The sequence below is a fragment of the Scatophagus argus genome, chromosome 4 (assembly GCF_020382885.2).
Source record: "Scatophagus argus isolate fScaArg1 chromosome 4, fScaArg1.pri, whole genome shotgun sequence".
Classification (NCBI taxonomy): domain Eukaryota; kingdom Metazoa; phylum Chordata; class Actinopteri; family Scatophagidae; genus Scatophagus; species Scatophagus argus.
In genome coordinates, this window is record NC_058496.1 from 2,837,031 (window position 1) to 2,858,851 (window position 21,821).

General features: G+C 44.9%; 1 protein-coding gene across 1 annotated transcript; it reads left to right on the forward strand.

Moving 5' to 3' along the window:
• The first annotated feature begins 69 nt into the window (after window positions 1-69).
• On the forward strand, window positions 70-21,610 carry LOC124058030 (rapamycin-insensitive companion of mTOR-like). The gene is made up of 37 exons (XM_046386856.1): window positions 70-209; window positions 335-382; window positions 1,888-1,985; window positions 4,503-4,567; window positions 5,104-5,235; window positions 5,406-5,469; window positions 6,043-6,169; window positions 7,237-7,406; window positions 7,806-7,873; window positions 8,343-8,410; window positions 8,500-8,582; window positions 9,514-9,601; window positions 9,858-9,948; window positions 10,044-10,110; window positions 10,219-10,299; window positions 10,507-10,607; window positions 11,246-11,411; window positions 12,490-12,591; window positions 12,681-12,727; window positions 12,816-12,951; window positions 13,037-13,236; window positions 13,329-13,455; window positions 13,704-13,868; window positions 14,165-14,241; window positions 14,350-14,428; window positions 14,526-14,635; window positions 14,721-14,808; window positions 14,885-14,977; window positions 15,084-15,190; window positions 15,761-15,990; window positions 16,110-17,217; window positions 18,441-18,700; window positions 18,810-19,016; window positions 19,095-19,247; window positions 19,455-19,578; window positions 19,663-19,801; window positions 19,881-21,610. Exons 1-37 carry the CDS (start codon window positions 161-163, stop codon window positions 19,959-19,961), a joined length of 5,199 nt encoding a protein of 1,732 aa, XP_046242812.1. The 5' UTR covers window positions 70-160; the 3' UTR covers window positions 19,962-21,610.
• The last annotated feature ends 211 nt before the right edge of the window (window positions 21,611-21,821 follow it).

The window sequence follows — 21,821 nt, forward strand, 5'->3', positions numbered from 1 at the left end:
GCATGGTTTGGTCCCTGATAAGATTAGAGGGGGATTAAGTTGGATCCAGCTGGTCTCAGGTCTGTGGGCGAGTTGCTGCGGCTATGTCGCGACAGCCTCCGTTGTCTGATTTCTCGCGAGAAGCCGCGAAGATTCCGGTGTTGTGTATGTTCCTGGAAACATGGCGGCCAGCTTCCGCGGCCGTCCTATCCGGAGTCTTCGGATGCGAGGTAAGCCCGAAAAACTCGATTGAGTGATATGTGTAATAGCGGGATATTGCAAAAACAGAATTTCCCAGGTTTCTGATGACCCCGGAGCGATGCCTCACAATGTCTGCTATGTGTGTTTTTGACAGGTCGGAATGACAGCGGAGAAGAGAACGTACCGCTGGATCTGACCAGAGGTAAGCAGAGGCTTCATCACATCACCCTGAAAGCGATTATTGTTCAAAATGGATGAGGAGCTTTTCTGCAAACACTGGCCCTGTGAAGTGGAAATTCAGTTAGTCGGTGCACTTGTGCTGTCATTGCTGTTGTCATTTCGTCAGTTTACCCCTTTTTTCTGTTTCGTGTAATAACATTGCTAGCGATATCATAATAACAGGCGGCAGCGAGCTAACTAACTAGCTGGGTTAGCGTTAGCTAGCTGCCTCGGCTAACCAGCCATGACGACGCTCTGTTGTTGTGATTGGTGTGAGTGGGCACGATAGCCTGTTATTTAGCCAACCCGCCATAAGTGCTGTAGTCATGCATTGGTCATCGTTGGCTGTATGAGAAATCGTCTTTCAGGGTTGTTAGCTGAGTAGCATTTGTGCAGCACAGGGTACGCAGGGTGGTTTTTCCAGTGGCACACTGAAACACAGTCTGCTCAGATTTACTCCTCCAGAAGCAGGAACACTTTGTTTACATGGAGCAGCGCTTTTCTGTCCGTTATCTGTCTCTGGACGCAGGCACTGGTTTATTTTTTTTCCATACATTGCATCTGAAATTGCAGATGAATGGAGAAGGCCAAGGAGTGTTTTTGCCCTATCAGCATGACTCAAGTCTCCTACACGGTTGATGGTGTTCATCTGTGAGCTGTTTTGTACTTGATTTGCAAAACAGAAATATGATGGGATATTGGGTACTTCATTATTTTGTTCCAGGTCAGTGCGTGTGCTGCATAATGTTATGGCATGCCTAAGGGCACAAGATCATCAGGCACAAAATTCTTATGCAAAGCCCATGTCAGCTGTTTTTATTGCATACACATTCTTACATGATGAAACATGTGGTCTAAGTAGCCCAGATCCATTTGTAAGACACTATGGCATGGGTGGATGGATTCCCATCACTCCCCTGACACCTGATGGACCTCTGGTTACATCTGACGCATTAATGCAACCCTGCATTTTACTCTAACATTGGCTGTAGAGAGCAACTAACACTTTGATTTAGTGTTTTTCTCAAATGGATTAAAGAACATTTGTACAATTTGTAGTCTTTTAGATGAAATACATTCGGGGGCCGCATTGCAGTTTGCAGTAAGTTATTGTTTTGACAGACTGAAACTCATTCCTCTGGTAAACTCTGTTTACCTTTTTGTTGCAATGTAGGATCTGGAAACTACTGTTGGGGCACTGTTTCTTGCAGTTTCTTTCATACGCTATTTTAAAAACATGTTTTCTATGCAGACCATCACAGTGATCACATGGCAGGTAAAAGGAACTGAAAACAAAAAACACTTCCTGGCTCAAGTCTTGCTTTTACTGTCTAGACCTTGTTTTGCCTGTACACAGTGAATTAGTTTGACCAGCTAAACCAACTTCCTTCCTGCAACATATCAATTACGGTTCGTCGACTGATATTATGGCAATATGGCTTAATGCTTGTCTTGGTTACATTGTATTTCCTTTTCTGTCTGCTGCAGAACCGTCAGAGAACTTCCGTGAAATCCTTCAAAATGTGGCCAAACCACATGGAGTCAGTAACATGCGAAAACTGGGCCACCTGAACAACTTCATAAAGGTAACGCTCTTATGATGCTTTCATCCTGGTGTTTTATTTGTTGTTTTAGCAGAAGCGCCAAAGTTGTTATCCCCCTCAAACCAACATGAAGACCCTGTTGAAGTTGTGGATACAAACAGGCAGCTTTTCAAGAAGGTTGACTCCCTGAGTGGCTGTGCTCTGCTCCCACCCCACTCTGTGGTGTCACCACCGACCTCTCCTTGATCCTCCTCTCTAGGGTGTTGCTGCCAGCAGGCCTAGCTATGCCTGTCATTGTGACTCTGACAGTGAATGTAACGGGAGCTGTAGGGATGCGAAAGCACTCTGACCTAATGCGCATCAAGAGCAGCACTCTGACTTTGAAACCCGAGATTTCTGGTTACTGTTCTTATGAACCTTTTGTAAAAAATAAATAAATAAATAAATAAATTGTGTTCAGTTAAACTGAAGCATAAAGCAGGTGGTCCTGGATAGTAGGAGGCATCAGCACAGAGATTTAAAATGCTGAGATTGAGCTGAAGAACTGGGCTGTGTCTGTCCTACTTATCAGCAGCTGACGCCTGGGATGCACACGTTTATATTTTACAAATGGAAAAAGGAGAAAGACTTTGTTGTTATGTATTTGTTTTGGAGTGTCAGTATGGGTTAAGAAGTCTCCTAACGCTTTTTAAAAACAAATGCAGGTGGATTTAGATGAATTGTTTTTCCTTGTGTGGTTATAGTCAGTGTCAGCTGTGTGATGGACTAGTGACCTTTTCAGGGTGTTTTTGCTTTCCTCCCAGCACATACTTGCATCGTTTCCAGGAATAATTCCTGTATTCACCATCTCCGGCTGCTGATTCCTGCTTAAACATTTGCTGGTTTCTGCTGAGCGACCTGCTGCCTTCACCCTAATGGGACTGTCTGTCATGGATGTATTTTGACCAATCGTTGGCGGCCGTGAAGCCTATGAGTGAGCAGCTGGCACCGTAGCAGGCAAAGTGTGGGCCTGAGTTGTGTGTCTGTAATCCCTACACCTAACTCTGTTGTTTACAACTGACAGGAGGGTAATAGCTACGATGTGTGTCTGTGTGTATACGCCTGTTGGAGCACCATGCCTCTGATTCCTTATAAAGGTTCCAGGACAGTGAGGGTGATCTAACCCCACCCACCCACCCACAGAGTGTCACATGCCCTTCTCCCCATCTCCTCTCCCATCCTGCTGCCTGCTTGGGCTCTGACATCACGGCTGATTTAAACCCCCTACTGGTCACCTTCGCCCCTCCAATCCTGCTCCGTCTGTCCTTCTGATCTGCTCTGCAGTTTACGATAAAGGAGCGAGGAGGTTTACATCTGGCTTTAAGGAACAAGTCACGCAAAAACCGAACTTGTTGGTAGTTTGCAGGTGTCTCAGTGTGCCTGTAAGGAAGGTGGCAGCCCCAAAATGGCAGCATCCTTGGCCCTTGGAGCTCATTGCTTTGTGCATATAGTGAGTTTCGGAGTGTGATGTTGTTGTTAATGCTGGCCTGCCAGTTGACTGTCAAATAAGACTTACTGTTTTTTATAATGAACTCCTTTTGTGTAAACACAGTTTGAATCCTGTATACACTAGTTGTGTGTGGGCCTCCGTTAATGATGGAGGACCTGTGGTGAGGGAACTGTTAAAAGTGGCAATTCATGTTGAAAACAGGTTTCATTGCCAGGGCTGGTAGGGTGCAGAATACGCGAGCAAATAGTTGGAGACAGAAGTATTGAACCTATCGCTTACTTCCTGTTATTACCCTCTATATTCATAAAAGCTTGTGCACTCATAAACAGCAAATGGTGGGTGTGACACAAGCCTACACCCGCTACTGGATCTGAGAATGTGTTGGCCCAACTCTTTGGTAATTATAACCTCCATCTCCCACCAGCGAAAGCATGACATTGTCCAGTCACGATTCACCTCCTCCAAACAAGTCAGCGTGTAACACACAAGTGGAAAAATACAACAAACATGCCTGCATGGCTCCTGCAGCTCCCACTTAAGTTGATGCTTTTTTTTTTGTTAAACAAGGAGCTTCTCAGAAGAAGGATGGAGTTGCTGAACTTCCATTATAATGAGCTTGAGGGGCCCTGGTTGTGTCATAATGCCTGGGTTTAGCTCAGTTCTGTCCTTAACCAGAGTTAGTTAGGGCTGCAAGTAATTAATATTTTTATTATTGATTTATCTGATTGTTGTTTTCTAGATTAGTTGATTAATTGTTTGGTTGAATATAATAAAAATGTCCCTCCCAGTTTCTCATAGTCCACAGTGATGTCTTTAAATGTCTTGTTTTGTCAGTCCAAAGCCATATTTTCAGTTTAATGTGATGTAAACAGAGAAAAGCAGGAAGTCTCCCGATGTGAGATGGTGAAAACAGCATTTTCTACCATTTTTGCATTAAAAATGACTTTAATGGATTATCTAAATAGTTGTTGATTAGTTATTGTTGATCTACTAATCAGGTGTTCATGCATATTTACGAGCTTCTTGTATGAACCAGTTCATTTATTCCTTGTCCCGTTTCTGTGTTTTAGCTGCTATGCAGTGTTAACCACCATGAAGAAAGCTTTGGGTTTACATACGAAGAAATCATCGTCTGGTAAGTGTTGTCAGCAGGCAGCAGTTACTGATCGTACACCGTGTTCTTTTCATCGACATGTGCTCTCTTTCAAAGTCGCTCGCTTGTTATTTATGCGGCTAAGTTTTAAGTCAGTCCCTGTGGCTGATGAGCCAGAATATTTTTCATTTGGAACATTAATTTGATGAGTTTTAAATTGAAAAGCAGCAGGAATCAGAGATCATCATGCTCATGGAGGAATTCGGGATATAACAATAGTTTGCAAAGTCTGGTTGCTTTTTGTTACACCAAAGTGTCTCCTCACTTCCTTCACTCGCATATCTTCCTTGCATATTAGCTCTTCCTTGAGAGGATGTGAGAGACGGATGTGAGGAGACACCTGTGTTTCTTCCTTTCCATAAAAGGGTTTGGAAGATCCTCCATGATGGTGGAGGGGAAATCGATTTCTCACAGGAGGAGAGAGAGGAAGCACATGTTGGCATAATGAAATTCAGTCTTGATGTCATGTCCATTTTTCAATGTTGGACTCATCTGAGTGTTTGACTTTCAACCCCCAGCCTGCGACTAGCTCTACTGAATGAGGCCAAGGAAGTGCGTGCTGCAGGGTTGCGGTCACTCCGTTACCTCATTAGAGACACCGCTGTGTTGCAGAAGGTCCTCAAACTACAGGTGGACTATTTGGTCGCCAGGTGAGATCCTGCTTTGACCACAACAACTCTGAGTGCCGTCTGGCTGACTTTTATTCTTAGAGGAAGTAATTAGTTCATGGTTTTAACGTTTTTTTTTTTTAAATGTTGTTTATCTTCTGCTGGTTAAAAAGGAAAAGGACACGACTAATTATTTTTGTGTGCTTGTTTAGATGTATTGACATCCAGCAGAGCAATGAGGGGGAGAGGACTCAGGCTCTCAGACTAGTCCGAAAGGTAATATAATATGCCTTTTATTTCTGTACCTCCTCAGCCATTCTTCCACTGATTGAGAGTCACGGTTGTATTGCTTCGTTGCCTCAGTGGTAGCACAGACCTACCAGAAATATTGTTGGGTTCGCAGCAGTGTCAGAGTGTGGACGCTTTGCACAAGTCTGCAGGCGAGGCTATTAATAGCTCTGTCTGTAGTTTACTGTAAACTCTCTTCACACATACACGCTCACAGTCATGTGTACACACACACACACACACACACACACACACACACACACACAGAATCAGGGTCCAGTTTCAGGAAAGTACTGTTGGCCATCCAAGCAGTAATACAACCTCTGTGACATATCGCCTCCTATCATAAAATACATTTCTGTTATCACATCTTGGATTATAAATTCTGAGATATGTGATCCTCACAATATGTTCAGTTACTTATTCTCTATTTCAGAAATCGATCTTCTTGTTCAAGGGGCCTGGAACATGAAAAAAAATGTCATGGTCGCTTTTTTTCCACTCCTGTTTGTTCAGACTTGTTTGATGACTCATGTGTTCCTCCTCTTCTTCCCTGCGTAGATTATCACTGTCAATGCGATGCTGTTCCCCACCTCTATTGCAAACTCTCTGATAGCTGTGGGCACAGATGGACTACAGGAGAGAGACCGCATGGTCCGTGCAGCCATCGCCATCGTGTGTGAGCTGGGTGAGCACTGGGCTTGTTGACATGAAGATGCAGATATAATAAAACCACAAGTTCAGTGGGTTCGTGAGAGGAGTTTGGAAAATGAACCTTTTTTTTGTTTCTTTTTAAGGTTAGGATAGTGACCTAATTTGAATATACTCCATGACAAAACTAGAATATCAGCAGTATCAGAATATGCTGTTTTATCTACACAATCACTCATGTAAACCGTTGTTTTAAAACTTGAAATGAATTGATCTTGTTATCATATTTATTTGATGTCTGCTGAAGTCCCGCACCAGATGTGAGTGGATCGGACTGGAGCTAGATGGAGTGACTTTTAGGTTTTACGCTTTTACGTTGTGCTCCCCCTCTGGTGTGAATCTAGTCTTCTGCGCTCAGGAAGCACACGTGTCCTCTGATCTTTAACGTTGTGCCTGCATGCCACTGACAAAGATGGCTGACATGAGAGCTTCCCAAAAGTCAAAATATCTCGAATACCCCCAGTGGCAGACTGCAGTACAGGTCATTATGTCATCAGAACAAGATGGCGGCGCTTGTATCTCGGATAATAAGAATGGAGATTGTGAGCCAGGCCTTTTGGTCCAACATCAGTGTGTGACCTCACAAATGTTCTACTGCATGAATGGGCACAAACTCCCACAGAAACACTCCAACATGTTGTGGAAAGCCTTCACAGAAGAGTGGAAGCTGTTAGAGCTGCAAAGCTGTCTGAGTGTTTACAATGCAGTCATTAATGTCCCTTTGGTGTAATGTCCCAATACTTTTGTTTATATAGTGTATGTCAGTGATACTTGCACATTGAAGGTTGCTTGCTAACATTTGTAATTGCTCCCCAGCTGCTACAAAACAGGTGGATTTTGTTATCATTTTGCAGCATACCAGACTGTCGTTTTAATGACAGTTGACTGTCTAAGAATTCTGAAAATGGCTTCAGGCCACTACAGGAAGGCGTAGTGCACAGCCTATGGAAAGTAGATTGAGGCTTGAGTGTGACAGGGGTGTGGTTCAAAAGCTCTACAGACCCTGTCTAATATTTCTTTGTTGCCGATTTGCTGCCTTTGTAGCCCTGAAGAACCCAGAGGTGGTGGCCAAACGGGGAGGCCTCAGCACCATCCTGAAGAGCGTGATTGACTGTCAGCTGAGCCGCATCAATGAAGCTCTGATCACCACTGTCCTCCACCTCCTCAACCACCCGCGTACCCGTCAGTACGTGCGTGTTGACGTCGAACTGGAGGTACACACACACACACACACATGGATATGAATTCAGGGGAAGCTGCTGTTTGTAAATGAGCCAGTGTGCTGGGAGTCGTTCCAGCCAGGATTAGCGGCCACAGGTTGCCTGTCTTTTTCCCATGGAGCTCACAGTAATCAGCCCCAGCGTTTCTCTAAAGCCTTCATTGTCTGTGCACAGACACCTGGGACAGTAGCATCTCATCGCCACAGTCATAATATCCACACAGGTGTCATATGAGAGCTAATGCAGGTTAATTATTACTGCAGGTTGTTTCCTGGGAATTGAAGAACTGAAGAATGCGTCCACATAATTTTCAAATCAAATAAAGAGCCTTAAAGTCTGTCGTGTTTTGTACTCATCCATCTTTTGTATGTGTGTGTGTGTTCGGTCCTCCAGCAAATCCTCGCGCCTTTCACAGATTTTCACTACCGCCACAACGCAGACACGGCTGAAGGACAACTCAAGTGAGTGTGTGTGTGTGTGTGTGTGTGTGTGTTGGGGGGTGCGTGAAGAGTGTCACTGTTACAGTAGAAACAAAAAGATAGTGTTCTGACATTTCCCTCTGTTTACCGTTTGCTGTGTTCCTATAATGGTAACACTATGCGTTGAGAAAGTTGAGGGTTTGTATGGTGTTTTTGTGATGTGTGACCCCGTGTAATCAGGGCTGCTTGACTTGAGCGTGACTTGCCTGAGGATGTGAAGCAGACTAAGTCACGATTATCCTCTAAGTCACCCTGAAAGATTAACTTTTATGTTAAAAAGATCAAAGATTTTATCGATCCTCCTTTACTCCACTTGGCGCTTGATCCTTTATGAAATGCTTTAACTGTTCTGTGCAAAAGGCCTGACGGAGATCATAATGATGCTGTGTGTGTGTCAAACATGATGTGCTCTGTTTTTAATGCGTGTGTGTGTGTGTGTGTGTTGTCACAGGGAGGACAGAGAGTCCCGTTTACTGTCGAGCAGAATGGCCATCGTGGCAGCCTTTCGCTCCTGGTCTGGTAAGGACTTTGGTGTGAATAGATTGGGTTGTTTATGTCACTTGTGCTTTACTGTTGAATGTAACTTAAACATCTCTTTCTTTGCTCAGGGATTATCAACCTATGCAAGGCTGGAAATTCTGGAATCCAGTCTTTAATTGGCTTACTTTGCATACCGAATATGGAAGTTAGGGTGAGTATTGTATAACAGCTGCATGCGAACAAATGGCTCGCTTCTTGATTGTGCAGCCTGATTGTTATGTTAATACTGGTTTCTTTGGCCTGAACTGCTCCACTACACGAAGTACTGGTGGTGATTGAATTGAATACATTTTTAAGATGGAGAACTTGTCTGATCAAAGTATCAGACTATGGAGAGAAATTGGCCTCAAAATGGTTTGACACAGATGAAAAATAAGATTTAAGAACGTGTAAAATGTTATTTTTAGCAATTGTAACATATGTAAAACAGTTTCACACATCACAGCCAGTGAATGTTAACCATGTGTATGAATTGTAAAAAATATTTGTGATGTTCTTTCGTATTTGAGACAATTTTCAGATCTCCAGAGATCGCACAGATCGACAAATGCAGTGCTAGTCCAAGATATTGGGCTTTTGTTGAATCTGTGTGTAATTTCAAAGTCATAAAGACTTTTCTCTAAATAGCAGAATAGCTTGTTATTCCTTCATTAAAACACATATAGAGACGAAGTCCCTCCCCTTCAGGTATGGTGGGAGGGAACTTACTTTGGAAAAAAAATATGTATGGTGGTAAATGGCGAAAGATGAATCATTTTGGCCCAATCTGAATTATACCATGAATTACACCTATGATTTTTGTCAATTTAAAAGATAGTTTTGCAAGTGTAAAAACAGAACACGGAGTGAGATATGCTTGCAGAAGGCAGCCATGGCACCGATACATCAAATCAGATGTTATCAGTGCTTCCATTGCATTCAGAGAGAAAAACACACGACTGCCCTCAAGTCACTTGAGTATTGTGTTACACAGCAGTAACACTGAGATATTTGAGGTGCTCTTTTGAGTGCTGGCATATGTAGCTTGTGCTGTATCAAATGTCCGTGCCTCTCTGACTGCTCTGATATAATTTGCCCTGCAGAAAGGCTTGTTGGAGGTGTTGTATGAGATATTCAGACTCCCTGTGCCCATTGTAACTCAAGACTTCACGGAAGCTCTCCTGAGTGTCGGTGAGTAAAACATCCTTTGTATCCTCAGAATTTATACTTCCTCCCAGTATCTTGGAATCTAGTCTAATTTGGATTTTTATATTTACATACATTTACATTTAATGGAAAGAAAGGAGAAACATTTTTAGTTTCCATTTTGGGGTGAGCTTTCCCTTTAATATACAATGGCAGTTGGCTAGTTTTACACTAAAATGCTTCGGGGAGTCCGTATTTTAAGCATTCAGTATAAGATAATCTTTGTTGTGGTCGTCCTCAGACCCTGCACGCTTCCAGGACACCTGGAGACTCTCTGATGGGTTTGTCGCTGCTGAAGCCAAAGTCATCCTTCCACATCGGGCCCGCTCGAGGTGGGAGATGATATGAGAGAGCTGAAGTGGAAAATGATGAAGAAAATTTCAGTTCCATGTTAACATGAGCCATGACATTATTTTTTCTTCATTAGGCCTGACCTCATGGACAACTACCTGGCATTTGTTCTGTCTGCCTTCATCAGCAGCGGGCTGTTGGAGGTGAGCTGAGTGTGTTTTAGATCTTTTTTTATGGGGATCACTTGTGGAGGCGTAACAGTTTTAGGCTGTGAATCATGCAGTTGAACCACATCCTCTTCTTCACCACAGGGTCTGGTTGAAGTGGTGACCAGTAGCGACGATCAGCTTGCTGTCAGATCTACCATCCTCCTGGGAGAACTTCTACACATGGTAATAATAAAATGTGGAAAACATCTGTGATATTTGTTTATGGCATCATTTGGCAGCACACCAAAGAAGAAACAAGCCCTAACTGTTTGTGTCACTGCAGAATAAACATTGCGTAAGCCTGGAAGATTTGTGTTTGTACAAAGTTATTGTGATCATAAAACTGAATGCTTTTTTTCTTTTTCCACCACCTGCCCCTCTCTTGTTTAGGCAAACACCATCCTTCCTCATTCCCACAGTCACCACCTGCACTGCCTTCCCACCCTCATCAACATGGCAGCCTCCTTCGACATCCCACAGGGGAAGCGACTGTGAGTACACTCAGACATGTTGTCCCTTTCCAGAAATCATTTTCAGTCCTCACACATTTATTCACCAGAACTACAGGGTATATTCTCTCCCACTGCATTCACCTTAAAACCTGCTCTCGCATAAAGGTAAACTGATCTGAAGTGAACTACATCATACAGACAAAAATATTGGGACACCTGATCATCACACCAACAGGAACTTTAATGACATCTCATTCTAAACACAAGGCCAAAAGGACTGGCTCACAACCTCCGTTCCAGTTCATCCCAAAGGTGTTGGATGGGGTTGAGGTCAGGGCTCTGTGTGGACCAGTCAAGTTCTTCCACACCAAACTCATCCAACCATGTCTTTATGGAGCTTTGCTTTGTGCACTGGGGCACAGTCATGCTGGAATAGAAAAGGGCCTTCAACAAACTGTTGCCACAAAGTTGGAAGCATAGCATTGTCCAAAATGTCTTGGTATGCTGAAGCATTAAGATTCCCCTTCACTGGAAGTCGGGGGCCGAGCCCAAACCCCTGAAAAACGGCCCCATACCACACCTGACATCAATAATAATAAACGTGTCCCAATAATTTTGTCCATATAGTGTATGAACGTGTTACATTTTCAGTCCCCACGTGTTTATTGTTGTTCCAGTCGGGCAAGTGCAGCAGTCAACAATCTGAAGCGTTTTCATGAGAAGAAGAAGAAAGGTTTGAAACCACACAGTCTCTACCTGGACCACATCATCCGCAAGTCCGTGTCTTCACATAACCGCAGAGAGTCACACTCGCGTGCCCACAGGGACATCTATGTCATTAAGGTAAACATGTTTCAGCTTTTATGTTTTAACTGAAGCTCTCCTCTGTGCCTTAGTTATGGTAGTTTAAAGGAACACATGTTGGAAAATTTTATATTAAGCTCAATGGGATGTCTTGTGTGTGTGTGTGTGTGTGTTCACTTTAAAAAAAAAAACCAAACTTTCACCACGAATGAAATTAATACTTTGTTTGAGTTTCAAAATGATTTTATTTGCGTGTTATATTTTGACAGACAGCTACGGAGTCATACAGAGTGAGCTGGTTGTTGTGTACAGCTGAGAAAATGAGCAGAGTTAGCAGTGTGCCGCCAGCTGTTGTTTGTGATGTTTCTTAAATCACAATGTGTCATTTCCTATTTCTACATGTGTTGAACACACCAGATAGAGTGTGAGAATGATGCAGCTTTGAAGTTATGAGAACACACACACTTGACAGGCTAATCGTTTCCCTTTGCTTTCAGTGTTTGTGCTAAGCTAACAGGTCATAATTTAAGTTTCAGGACAGATGTGCAGTTTCTCACAGTGTAAGGCAGATGATTTAAATAAGTAGTGATGACAGCTGTTGCAAAGCTGCCAGAATGGCTTTATAATTAGTGCTTCCTACTTTGTACACTTTGTTTTTCTTTACATTGTGTACACATTGTGGTTTGTGATTATTTTGAGACTCGCTTGTAAAATTTACTGCCTGTCATGCTCCTGCTAAAAAACAAAAGCGTGATTATTCAATGGACAAAGTGTGAGTCTTCTCAACTAAATCATCGAGCCTTCGAGGGAAGCCCTGCAAATGGCAGACATGTATTTATGATCGAGAATGTTTAACGTTGCTCACCGGGCAGAGCGGGAATCCCGTGTACTTAAGGCTGAGTCGTTCGCAGCAGCCAACTCACTTTCCTGTCAGCTGTACTGTCTAATGTAAAGGCATAAAAAGACCACATAAATATTCTTACTTTTTTTTCATACCAGAATGTTTCCATTATGTCAATAAGGTGCTGGACAGGCTTGAAAACACACCTTGAAAGGTACTTGAATTTGATGTAGGAACCCTGATTGTGACATAAAGGTTTTCTGTGTTTGTGTTCAGGACACAGAGGAAGCACTGATGATGAACCTGAGGGACAGTCACATTCTCAACCACAAGCAGAACCTGGAGTGGAACTGGTTGCTTATTGCCACCATCCTTAAGGTCAGCCGGTTCTCATGTCGCACTACACACTCCGGTGGCAGTTCTCTTCCCCTCTTTCTAATGTTCAGTTTGTTTGTTTTCTCTCCCAGTGGCCAAATGTAAACCTCAGGAACAACAAAGATGAACAGATGCACAAGTAAGGCTCCGTTGCAAGGTTTTAAGTAGTTTACTGTACGTTGCTGGCATCTTGTTTGAAATTCTTGTGTGCTTTCTGTGTGATGCAGGTTTGTGCGGAGGCTGCTCTACTTTTATAAGCCCAGTAGTAAGCTGTACGCAGCGCTCGCATTGGATCACTCCAAGGCCAGGCAGCTCACTGTGGTCGGCTGTCAGTTTGTTGAGTTCCTCATGGACTCGGATGAGGTTAGAGAAGTGTGCAAGTACGAAAACACAATTCCTGTTTTACCTTTTGGTCGTTTTCTAACTTGCCTGTCCTGTCGCCTGTCAGGACGGCCAGGGTTACCTGGAGGACCTGGTGAAGGACATGGTGTCGTGGCTGTCCTCGTCTTCAGGGCTGAAGCCTGAGCGCTGTCTGCAGAGCAACGGCCTGCTCACCACACTCAGCCAACACTACTTCCTCTTCCTGGGGACGCTCTCTGCACACCCACAGGGAGTCAAACTGCTGGAGAAATGTGGCCTGTTTCAGTGGTGAGTGTAGAGAAGGAAACTCCCAAAGACTTTCAGAAATTGTTTGATGAACTGACTTGTGTCTACAACTCTTTGTTTTCTTTTTTTTGCAGCCTGCTGAATCTGTGCTCTGTGAAAAACCAGGATGCCGTGCTGAAACTTGCTGTAGCTACTTTGGACTACAGCAGAGATGGCCTGGCCAGAGTGATCCTCTCCAAGATCCTCACCGCTGCTACTGATGTAAGATCGCCACAAAAACACTCATAATGCAGTACAAGTCAGGTACTTCAGCTTGTTGTCCAGAGTCATTAGGTAGAAAATCATCTTACTGCATAAAAACAGACTTTAGAAATTTCTACTCAAAAATAAAAACATAAAGTCAGCAAAGCAACTGCTAATCGTTGTAATGTTCCTGCACCTCAGAGATCTGCTCGTACCACCCTAACGTCTCCTCTTTCTCCCACAATGCCCTTTGTCTCACTGAGCAGCCCTGCAGGTTGTACGCCACCAAACACCTCCGCGTGCTGCTGCGTGCGAGCGTGGAGTTCTTCAGCAGCTGGGGAATGGAGCTGCTGGTCACACAGCTCCACGACCACAGCAAAGCCGTGTCCATGGAGGCCCTGGACATACTGGACGAGGCCTGTGAGGACAAGGTGACTGCTTGAAAGCCCACTTACAGTGTTGTCAGTACAGCAAAGCTGAAGGGCTGTTAGGTCAGATTAGGATGCATTAGATGTGTTCTTCCCTCTCTAGAGCTGTTTTAACTTTTCCCACATTCTGTGTTTTCCTTTTGTAACATTTTGTCCTCATAAAGGATGCCTGATCATGCATTGCTGAAACAGTAATGTGTTGAAAGGCAGTTAGATTGAGGTGGTCAGTTTGTCTGACAGTGATGTTGCAAGTCCAGCCTTCCTGTTGTCTGACTCGATGTGTTTGTGCTGGTTCACAGGCCAACCTCCACGCTCTCATCCATCTGAAACCAGCCCTGTCCCACCTGGGAGACAAGGGCCTCCTGCTGCTGCTCAGGTGGGTGTTTGCCCTGACAACACTGCTTACACTGTACAATAAGCTTATATCTTTTCTGCGGTGCAGCAGCGTTTACTTCTTGAATCCACTCTTCTTTCTGCACTTTAGGTTCCTGTCCATTCCTAAAGGGTTCTCCTACCTCAACGAGAGAGGTTACGTCAGCAAACAGCTGGACAAATGGCAGAAGGTATTGTCAGGATACAGGAGACACATTTTTAATATTCAGTAAATTTCATTTGGCTTCTGTAAGACCACACACTCATGGAGATCCTTTGTGACTGCAGGAATACAACCTCAAGTATGTGGATCTGATAGAGGAGCAGCTCAACGAAGCACTAACAACTTACCGCAAGCCTGTCGATGGCGACAACTACGTCAGACGCAGCAACCAAAGGTGAGAAGCTGGAGTTCGTCGCCGCCTGACGAGCGCTAGGATACACCGAGGAGGGAACGCCTAATTTCTCTGTTTGTGTCTCCAGGTTACAAAGACCAAATGTCTATCTCCCTGTGCACTTGTATGGTCAGCTGGTCCACGACAAGACGGGCTGCCACCTACTGGAGGCTCAGGTAACAGCACGCCCTGTTTCTTTTAATGTTGCGTTGCTCTGAGATGCAGATTCAGCAGCCTTTTTTCCGTCTTCAGAGTGTGGTTCCTGACCTCAGCTACACGGTTCGCTCCCCGATGCTGGACACCTGGGAGGGCATTAAACAGCTGAAGGCTGCGCTCTGGGCCCTGGTCAGTATCACTTGCTCTCAATTTATGTCACCTCAGTTACTTGTCAGTCTCAACATTTGTAGTTAGAAGAAAAGGATCTTATTGTTAATGTTGTTTTTCTTTTCAGGGTAACATTGGCTCTTCAAACTGGGGTCTGAATCTCCTGCAGGAGGAGAATGTCCTTCCTGACATCCTCGCACTGGCTCAACACTGTGAGGTGCTCTCAGTAAGAGGGTAAGCTTCTTTCACTTTTGATCCATAGTTTATTTCTTTAAAGGAGTAGATCCTGGCACCAAATGCAAGGATATTTTCAGCCCTGCGAATGGCTGCGAAGTTTGTTTCAAACAGCAAAATTTTTTTTCTCCTTTTCTTTTGTTGAAATGTAGAGGCCAGATCTGTCATTACTTTCCTTTTCTCCCACTACAGCATCTTTAAAAATTGGATGCTAAAATCACAATGATTTTCTGTTCGTTTCCACATCAGAAGGTTTTTTAAATTGTGTAAAGATCAAATGAATTTGTTATCAGCAAACGCGAAAGCTGGAAAAAAAGCCATATTCTTCAAAGATAAACAGAACACCAAAAATAATGAAAATATAATTTGGCATGGGACCCGCTCTTCTCTCTCTTGCCAAAAATTCTTCAAAAGCAGGATGTTCAGCTGCATTGGATTAGTCACGTTGACCTGAAACATCTCTCCAGGAAAACAAATGAAGCAATGGCTCAGATTTATTTCTGAAAGTACACAGTGGGTTGTCAGAACATGTTTGTAAAACGTTTTCTAACCGTCCTCTCCCACCTACAGGACGTGTGTTTATGTGCTGGGTGTGATCTCCAAGACCAGGCAGGGCTGTGAGGTGCTGAAGCAGTATGGTTGGGATGCAGTCAGACACAGTCGCAGGACGCTGTGGCCTGTCACTCCGGAAGAGGTCGACACGCAGCTGACCTCTGAACTTTCCTCGGTGCCGAGCACGCTCAGTTTGAACTCTGAATCCACCAGCTCGCGCCACAACAGCGAGAGCGAGTCTCAGCCAAGTGCGTATTTGGAAAAACTCTGCTGATTGTATTTATGATGTCCCACCCTCGTATGTTTGATGTTCCCTCTCAGTTATAATCCCTGTAGTGCTCTTATCGTGTTCTCTTTGTGCTTTCAGACATGTACATCCTGGACGATGACAAGTGTGACGTTCTGGACCAGTCCGACGAGCCGTCTTTCTACCTACACTCCAAACCGGTCAAGGACCGCAGTCCCTTCACAATCTTGGCCTCCACACGCTTTGTTCGCACTCGCTTTCTCAACTCCCTGTCCCTCCCCAGCAAGAAGCTGCGCTCCACCAGCGACCCCAAGACCCCGTCAGGCTCTTGCACCCCTACTGAACTCAAGACGGGAAGCATGAGGCGGAACAGAACAGTGACAGAGCCTTCCGTCTACAGCCCAAACCAGGGGGAGGTCTTCTCCTCTGTGTTTAATGGCAGAGGAATGCCGAAGAGTCCCACAGTCAGCCTGGAGACGTCCTTTGTCGGGACCAGGGGGGGCTCTGAGGAGCAGCTTGTGGATGGCAGGCTGACTCGGGGAGGAGGCTCAGGCCTCGGACTCAGTGGTCTAGGAGGGCATGGGGCCGCAGAGCATCCCAGCCGGGAGAGGGAGCAGAGCAGTCGAGAGCGTCTTGCGGGACCAGAAGGCAGTTCCTCGTCTAGTGGAGGCAATGTGGGAGGGGGTGGAGGAGGCAGTGGAGGTACTCAGTTTAAAAGTCGCAGTCAGAGCTTTAACACGGACACAACAACCAGTGGCATCAGCTCCATGAGCTCCAGCCCCTCCAGGGAGACCGTTGGAAACCCCGACCATCCCGACCCCGAGCCAGACTCCTCTGACTGCGTGAGCCTGAACACAGTGGTGTCAGCCAAGACTGTCAAAACGCTCTCCTCCCTCACTCCTCAGGCTCAGACCAACCACCTGTCCACGTCTAAGTCCTCCACTGTGTCTCTGGTACCGCCTGGCTCCTCGCACACTCTCCCCCGCCGGGCTCAGTCTCTCAAGTCTCCCTCAGTGACCACCATCAAGAGCCTGGCTGACTGTAGCTTCATGTACACGAGCCCACGGGACGCGCTGGGCTACGCCACACTGAAGAGGCTGCAGCAGCAGAGGATTCACCCGTCTTTGTCTCACAGCGAGGCGCTGGCTTCACCAGCCAAAGACGTGCTGTTCACCGACACCATCACTATGAAGACTGGCAGCCTGGACTCCAGGCTAACGCCTCGCAGGTTAGTCAGCCGTTGCTGCAGGGACAGAAATTTGTCTACATGAGTGTGTTTCTTACTTTTTCCATGAATTTAAAGTGTGAAAGAAAGCATGAAGCAGCTTTGGCAGTGTTTTGGTTTCTGTCTGCCCTGCCGGCGACAGGTGTGGAGGTGTTTTCTGTGCACCTTCTGCCGTGTCTGTCAGGATATCGGACAGGAGGGGTACTTGTCCAGAACCCAGCATCTTAAGTCCGTACCGCAGGCTGTCCAGAACTCTCGTACCGCGGTGGGTGGACCTACTCAGTGTCCTCCTCAGTAGAGATGTAGCTTGTAGCACCGATCCCCACAGATGTGTCCCTGCTGCTTTTACTCAAGTAGAGGCTCCAGCTTTGTGTCTGCAGTTGTTCTGCTGTTGCTTTGAGTCCCGAGTAGACTGGTCAGTTGCTGGATGTTCCTTCATCTTAGAGCTGTACCCCTTCCTAGAGGTGGGTCTATAGTTGTAATGTCGATGATTTTTACTCATGCTTGTAAAAAAACAAAGATGGGTGAAGAAGTTAAGAGGAGCAGGACCAAAGAAAATGAGGAAACATACTGATACTAACTTAAGCTTTCAGATGATTGATTAACATTGTTGTGCAGCGTTCGAATCGCATTCTGAAAATCAAAAATAATGAGTTCATCTTCTTTGCTTTTAAGTGGAATAAATGTGTATTTATCGGCATGTCAACCAAAATGGGTTTGAAAGTTCTATTTTAAGCGACTAACAGTCTAAATAGCTTTCATTAATTAAGTGTTTAGTCTAGAAAATGTCAGAAAACGGTAAAGAAAGTCTATGAGGCCAAGCTAAAGTTTTAAATTGTTTTGTCAAAAAATATTCAGTCATATAAATTAGAGACAAGCAGCAAATCTTCACATTTTACAAGCAGTGAATTGTTGAGAACTATTTGAACAAATCGAATTCGAAAGCGTTGGTGATTCTTTGACAAGTTCCAGCCCTTTTTTACCTTTTGTTTGAACTTCTGCCAGACCGCTGATGCTTTGTGTTTTTAAAGGTGTGAGAACTGGTGCTCGACATGATGGACTCATGGCACCTACAGTACGTCTGCATTTAGAGCCTGTTGTGATCCCAAACTTTCTTCTCTGTTCGCTACGTCTCAACATTTTGTCATTTCGCTCCTCACGTTCCTTTTCCGCCCCAGTCTCTCCCCCCGGATCCTCTCACGCACCTCTCCTCTTGCCCTCCCTAGGTTTCTGAAGGCCCTGAGCTTCGCCTCTCTGGATAAAGAGGAGCTACTCAGTCCCATCAACCAAAGCACCCTGCAGCGCTGCTCTTCAGTGCGCTCCATGGTCTCTAGCGCCACCTACGGGTGTAACGATGACTACATTGGCTTAGCACTTCCCATGGACATCAACGATATTTTCCACATCAGAGACTCAGCCTACTTTCAGCAGAGGATCAGCCCGCCGTCCGAGGAGCGGAAACGCTTCCTCTTTGGTGATGGCGACGGTAAATGAAGCTTCACGCTCGATTAAATGCCGACCTCTAAAATGAGAGAAGAAAAAGATTTTGAAACAGTTGTGTGTGTGTGTTTTTGCCGTGCTTTTCCCCTCTGCAGGTGATCGCCCCGCTCTCCCAATACTGAAGCAGCAGTTCAGTATCTCTGAGCTGATTGCGAGCCGGGGAGACAGCCAGAACCACATGGTGGGCTCTGAGGAGACCGGACTGCAGGACCACACTGATGAAAACTGCCTCTACTGTGTAGGAGCCACGGTCCTCGGATACCCGACGCAGCCACAGATCAACAGCACACACCCTCGGACAGGTGAGCCGACACACGCGCATTCAGACACGTTCCCATATTTGAAGCACTGATAATGACGGAGGATCTTTTTTCCACCAGACTATGTGGACTTCCCGTCCTGGGGAGGGCAGAGCAGCCATCGTCTGGAGGTGATGCCTCAGTCCAAGTTCTCCGGCGTGTCAGGCTGCAGCGACGCTGCTGTGTCACAAGGCTCAATCTGCGGCACGCCCACCCCTGGCGACATTGTTATAGGTAAGACGACGAGAAACCACAACCCGCAGCAGGAATGGCTTTCTCAGTATTTCAGGTTCTACATCCAATAAAAAATCAAGTTGACTCTTGTAAAATAACATTTTTGTTCCATTAATACTGCTGTAAAATACTGTGTTTAGTTCTTACCATCTGGAGTTTTGCTATGACAACAAAATTGTTCATCTTTATTTCTGTATATGTATTTAGGTGGCAAGGCGATATCAGAAGACGGCCCTGCCTCCCGCGTCCTGCTGAGGAAGGAGGTGCTCCGCCTCATCATCAACCTCAGCTCCTCTGTTGGAACCAAAGGCCATGAAACAGGACTACTGACGTAAACCTCTCTCTTTCATTAATGTGTTGGAGAGTCGTGTTCAGCTGCAGAACAATACAAGTGGTTTCTCTCGTGTTTCTGCAGGATTAAGGAGAAGTTTCCCTACGCGTTCGATGACATCTGCCTGTACTCCGAGGTTTCTCACCTCTTGGCCCACTGCATGTTTCGCCTGACATCGAGACGTTTCATACAGGAACTCTTCCAAGACGTGCAGTTTATGCCAGTAAGACATTAAACCTGATTTTCTGAAACTCCCAGTCTTTACTCTCCCACTTACTACCGTCTTCTTCCTCCTTTTTCAGATGTATGAGGAAGCAGAGGCAATCCTGAAAAAGCTACCAAAACCTGTTGAAGAGGATGTCGACCCTCCTGCAGAATCCTGATCGTCCTCCTCCCCCCTCGTGTTCCCTGCACAGCCCCGGTCCTGCCACCCTACAAACACGAAAAGAAAGACTTGAGAGAATATGAGAAAATGGCTGTAAGGGTGGGGATGCTTCTGTTGCCCAAAACAGAGTACCGTTGCCAAGGAAGAGGAGGAGGTGGTCATCGCTTGCCTTTCTGCTAGCCAACACAAGCTAGAAACAAAGGACGTCAGTATCTGTAAACAAAACAATTAACCCGACACGCCTAATGCGGTCTTTTCTTACAGGAAAAAGTAGGAGCAGTTTAACCAAATACTGTTTTCAGAAGGGTTGGCACTCTTGATCAACACTCAGTAACACATCGGCGTAAAGCTGAAGGACGAGCTGGATCATCATTAAGACTCACGTTGTGTTTAAAAAGACAAAACAAAAAAAAAAAAAAAGATGAAAAAAAAATTCTCTCCACATTTTATCTCTTTCCAGAGGTGGTGTTTCTCTGTACTGAAATGAATAAGGCATGTTGTTGTGTCTACCCAGTGATTTCTTTCTCCTTATGAAACAAAACACTACGGGGGGGGGGGGGTCCTGCTGTTTTTATCCGGAGCCTTCCTGCTTCATGTCCCACCCTGACCTGCGATCTGTCCTCACCAGATAACGTGCTTTTGCTTCTCTTGCCTCACCACTTCCTACAACCTGTAGCCTCTTGTCAGCACAGACAGCCAATTACTTTTCTATCTCTCGTATCTCAGACAATCAAACGTCACTCGTATTGTATTTTCTAAAGCACTATATATGCCACCCTGACGTACAGGAGAATAGCATGTGATTCAAAGCTAGTTTATGCCATCCTTTACCTGCTTTTAGGACCTTTTAATGTTTTTTCTTCAGCCATCCTTTCTTAGTAAGCTTCTCAGGAGGTGGGTTGATCTTTGGAACGATGTTGGTCAGTAGTCGTTCGTTGAAATTAAAACTGCTCTGCTCACAGACTTTTTTCCAAAACCTGCATAAGCCCAGCAGCTGCCCAACTCTATGCCTTCTTACCTCTGTGCTCCAGCTCCACCGCATGTGCAACAAGCATGGCCAAGTTGTAACGTCACCTTAACGTGTTTCTTGCTTGTAAAACTTTTTTCTTATAGGTTGCCATTACATGCTGCCATTATGTTGTAGGAGTAAACTTACCCCTGAATCTGTTTCCACAATGCAATATCACTGTCTGTCATTGGCTGAGATGGAGGAGGAGGAGGCGGCGGCGCGGGTGCGATGACTAAAGGATTTGTAAAAGGTTTCCAGGGAAACGGGGGAGCTCTGTTTCCATTGGCTTGTTTTTGCTATAATGCTGCTACACAAATGGACTCATAGAGAGATGATTCATAGATCAGCTGAGTGATGTCAGATCCGATCTATTTATTATATGTCTGTACCATAGAGTGAGCTCAACCAGAGAAGAAAAAAGTTATTTATATTTTTTCCTCAAGACTGTATTATAATTTAAACATTTTTTTGTTTTTTGTTTTTTTTTTTTTGTTTTTGTTTTTGTTTTTTTGCCTGAATCGTGGTTTCCCTTGTATAATGTGTACAGTATGTTTTTGGGGGCATTGATGACCTAAAGAAACATACAATCCTATCAAAGGGATGCATTGTTAATAAAACAAAATTTGAAATACCCAAAATGTTCAACACTCCTTTCATGTCTCTGAAGCTGCAGGACTGTGACTTTGAAGGAGTGTGTGTGTGTGTGTGTGTGTGTGTGCGCGTTGGGGCAGGATGTTGAATGGCTGTCATGAACGTCAGCGGCGCCGTGATTCTTAACAATCAGGAAATTTGTTTTGAGTTTCGGTTTAAACGTTACTAAATGATGACATTTTCAATTTAAACTTTTTT

Bases quoted from the DNA above. Each gene is read 5' to 3' on its own strand.
- LOC124058030 (XM_046386856.1), top strand. From the start codon at position 161: ATGGCGGCCAGCTTCCGCGGCCGTCCTATCCGGAGTCTTCGGATGCGA. The intron at 1,986-4,502 runs GTAACGCTCTTA...TCTGTGTTTTAG, and splicing joins ACCTGAACAACTTCATAAAG to CTGCTATGCAGTGTTAACCA. The intron at 7,874-8,342 runs GTGAGTGTGTGT...GTGTTGTCACAG, and splicing joins ACGGCTGAAGGACAACTCAA to GGAGGACAGAGAGTCCCGTT.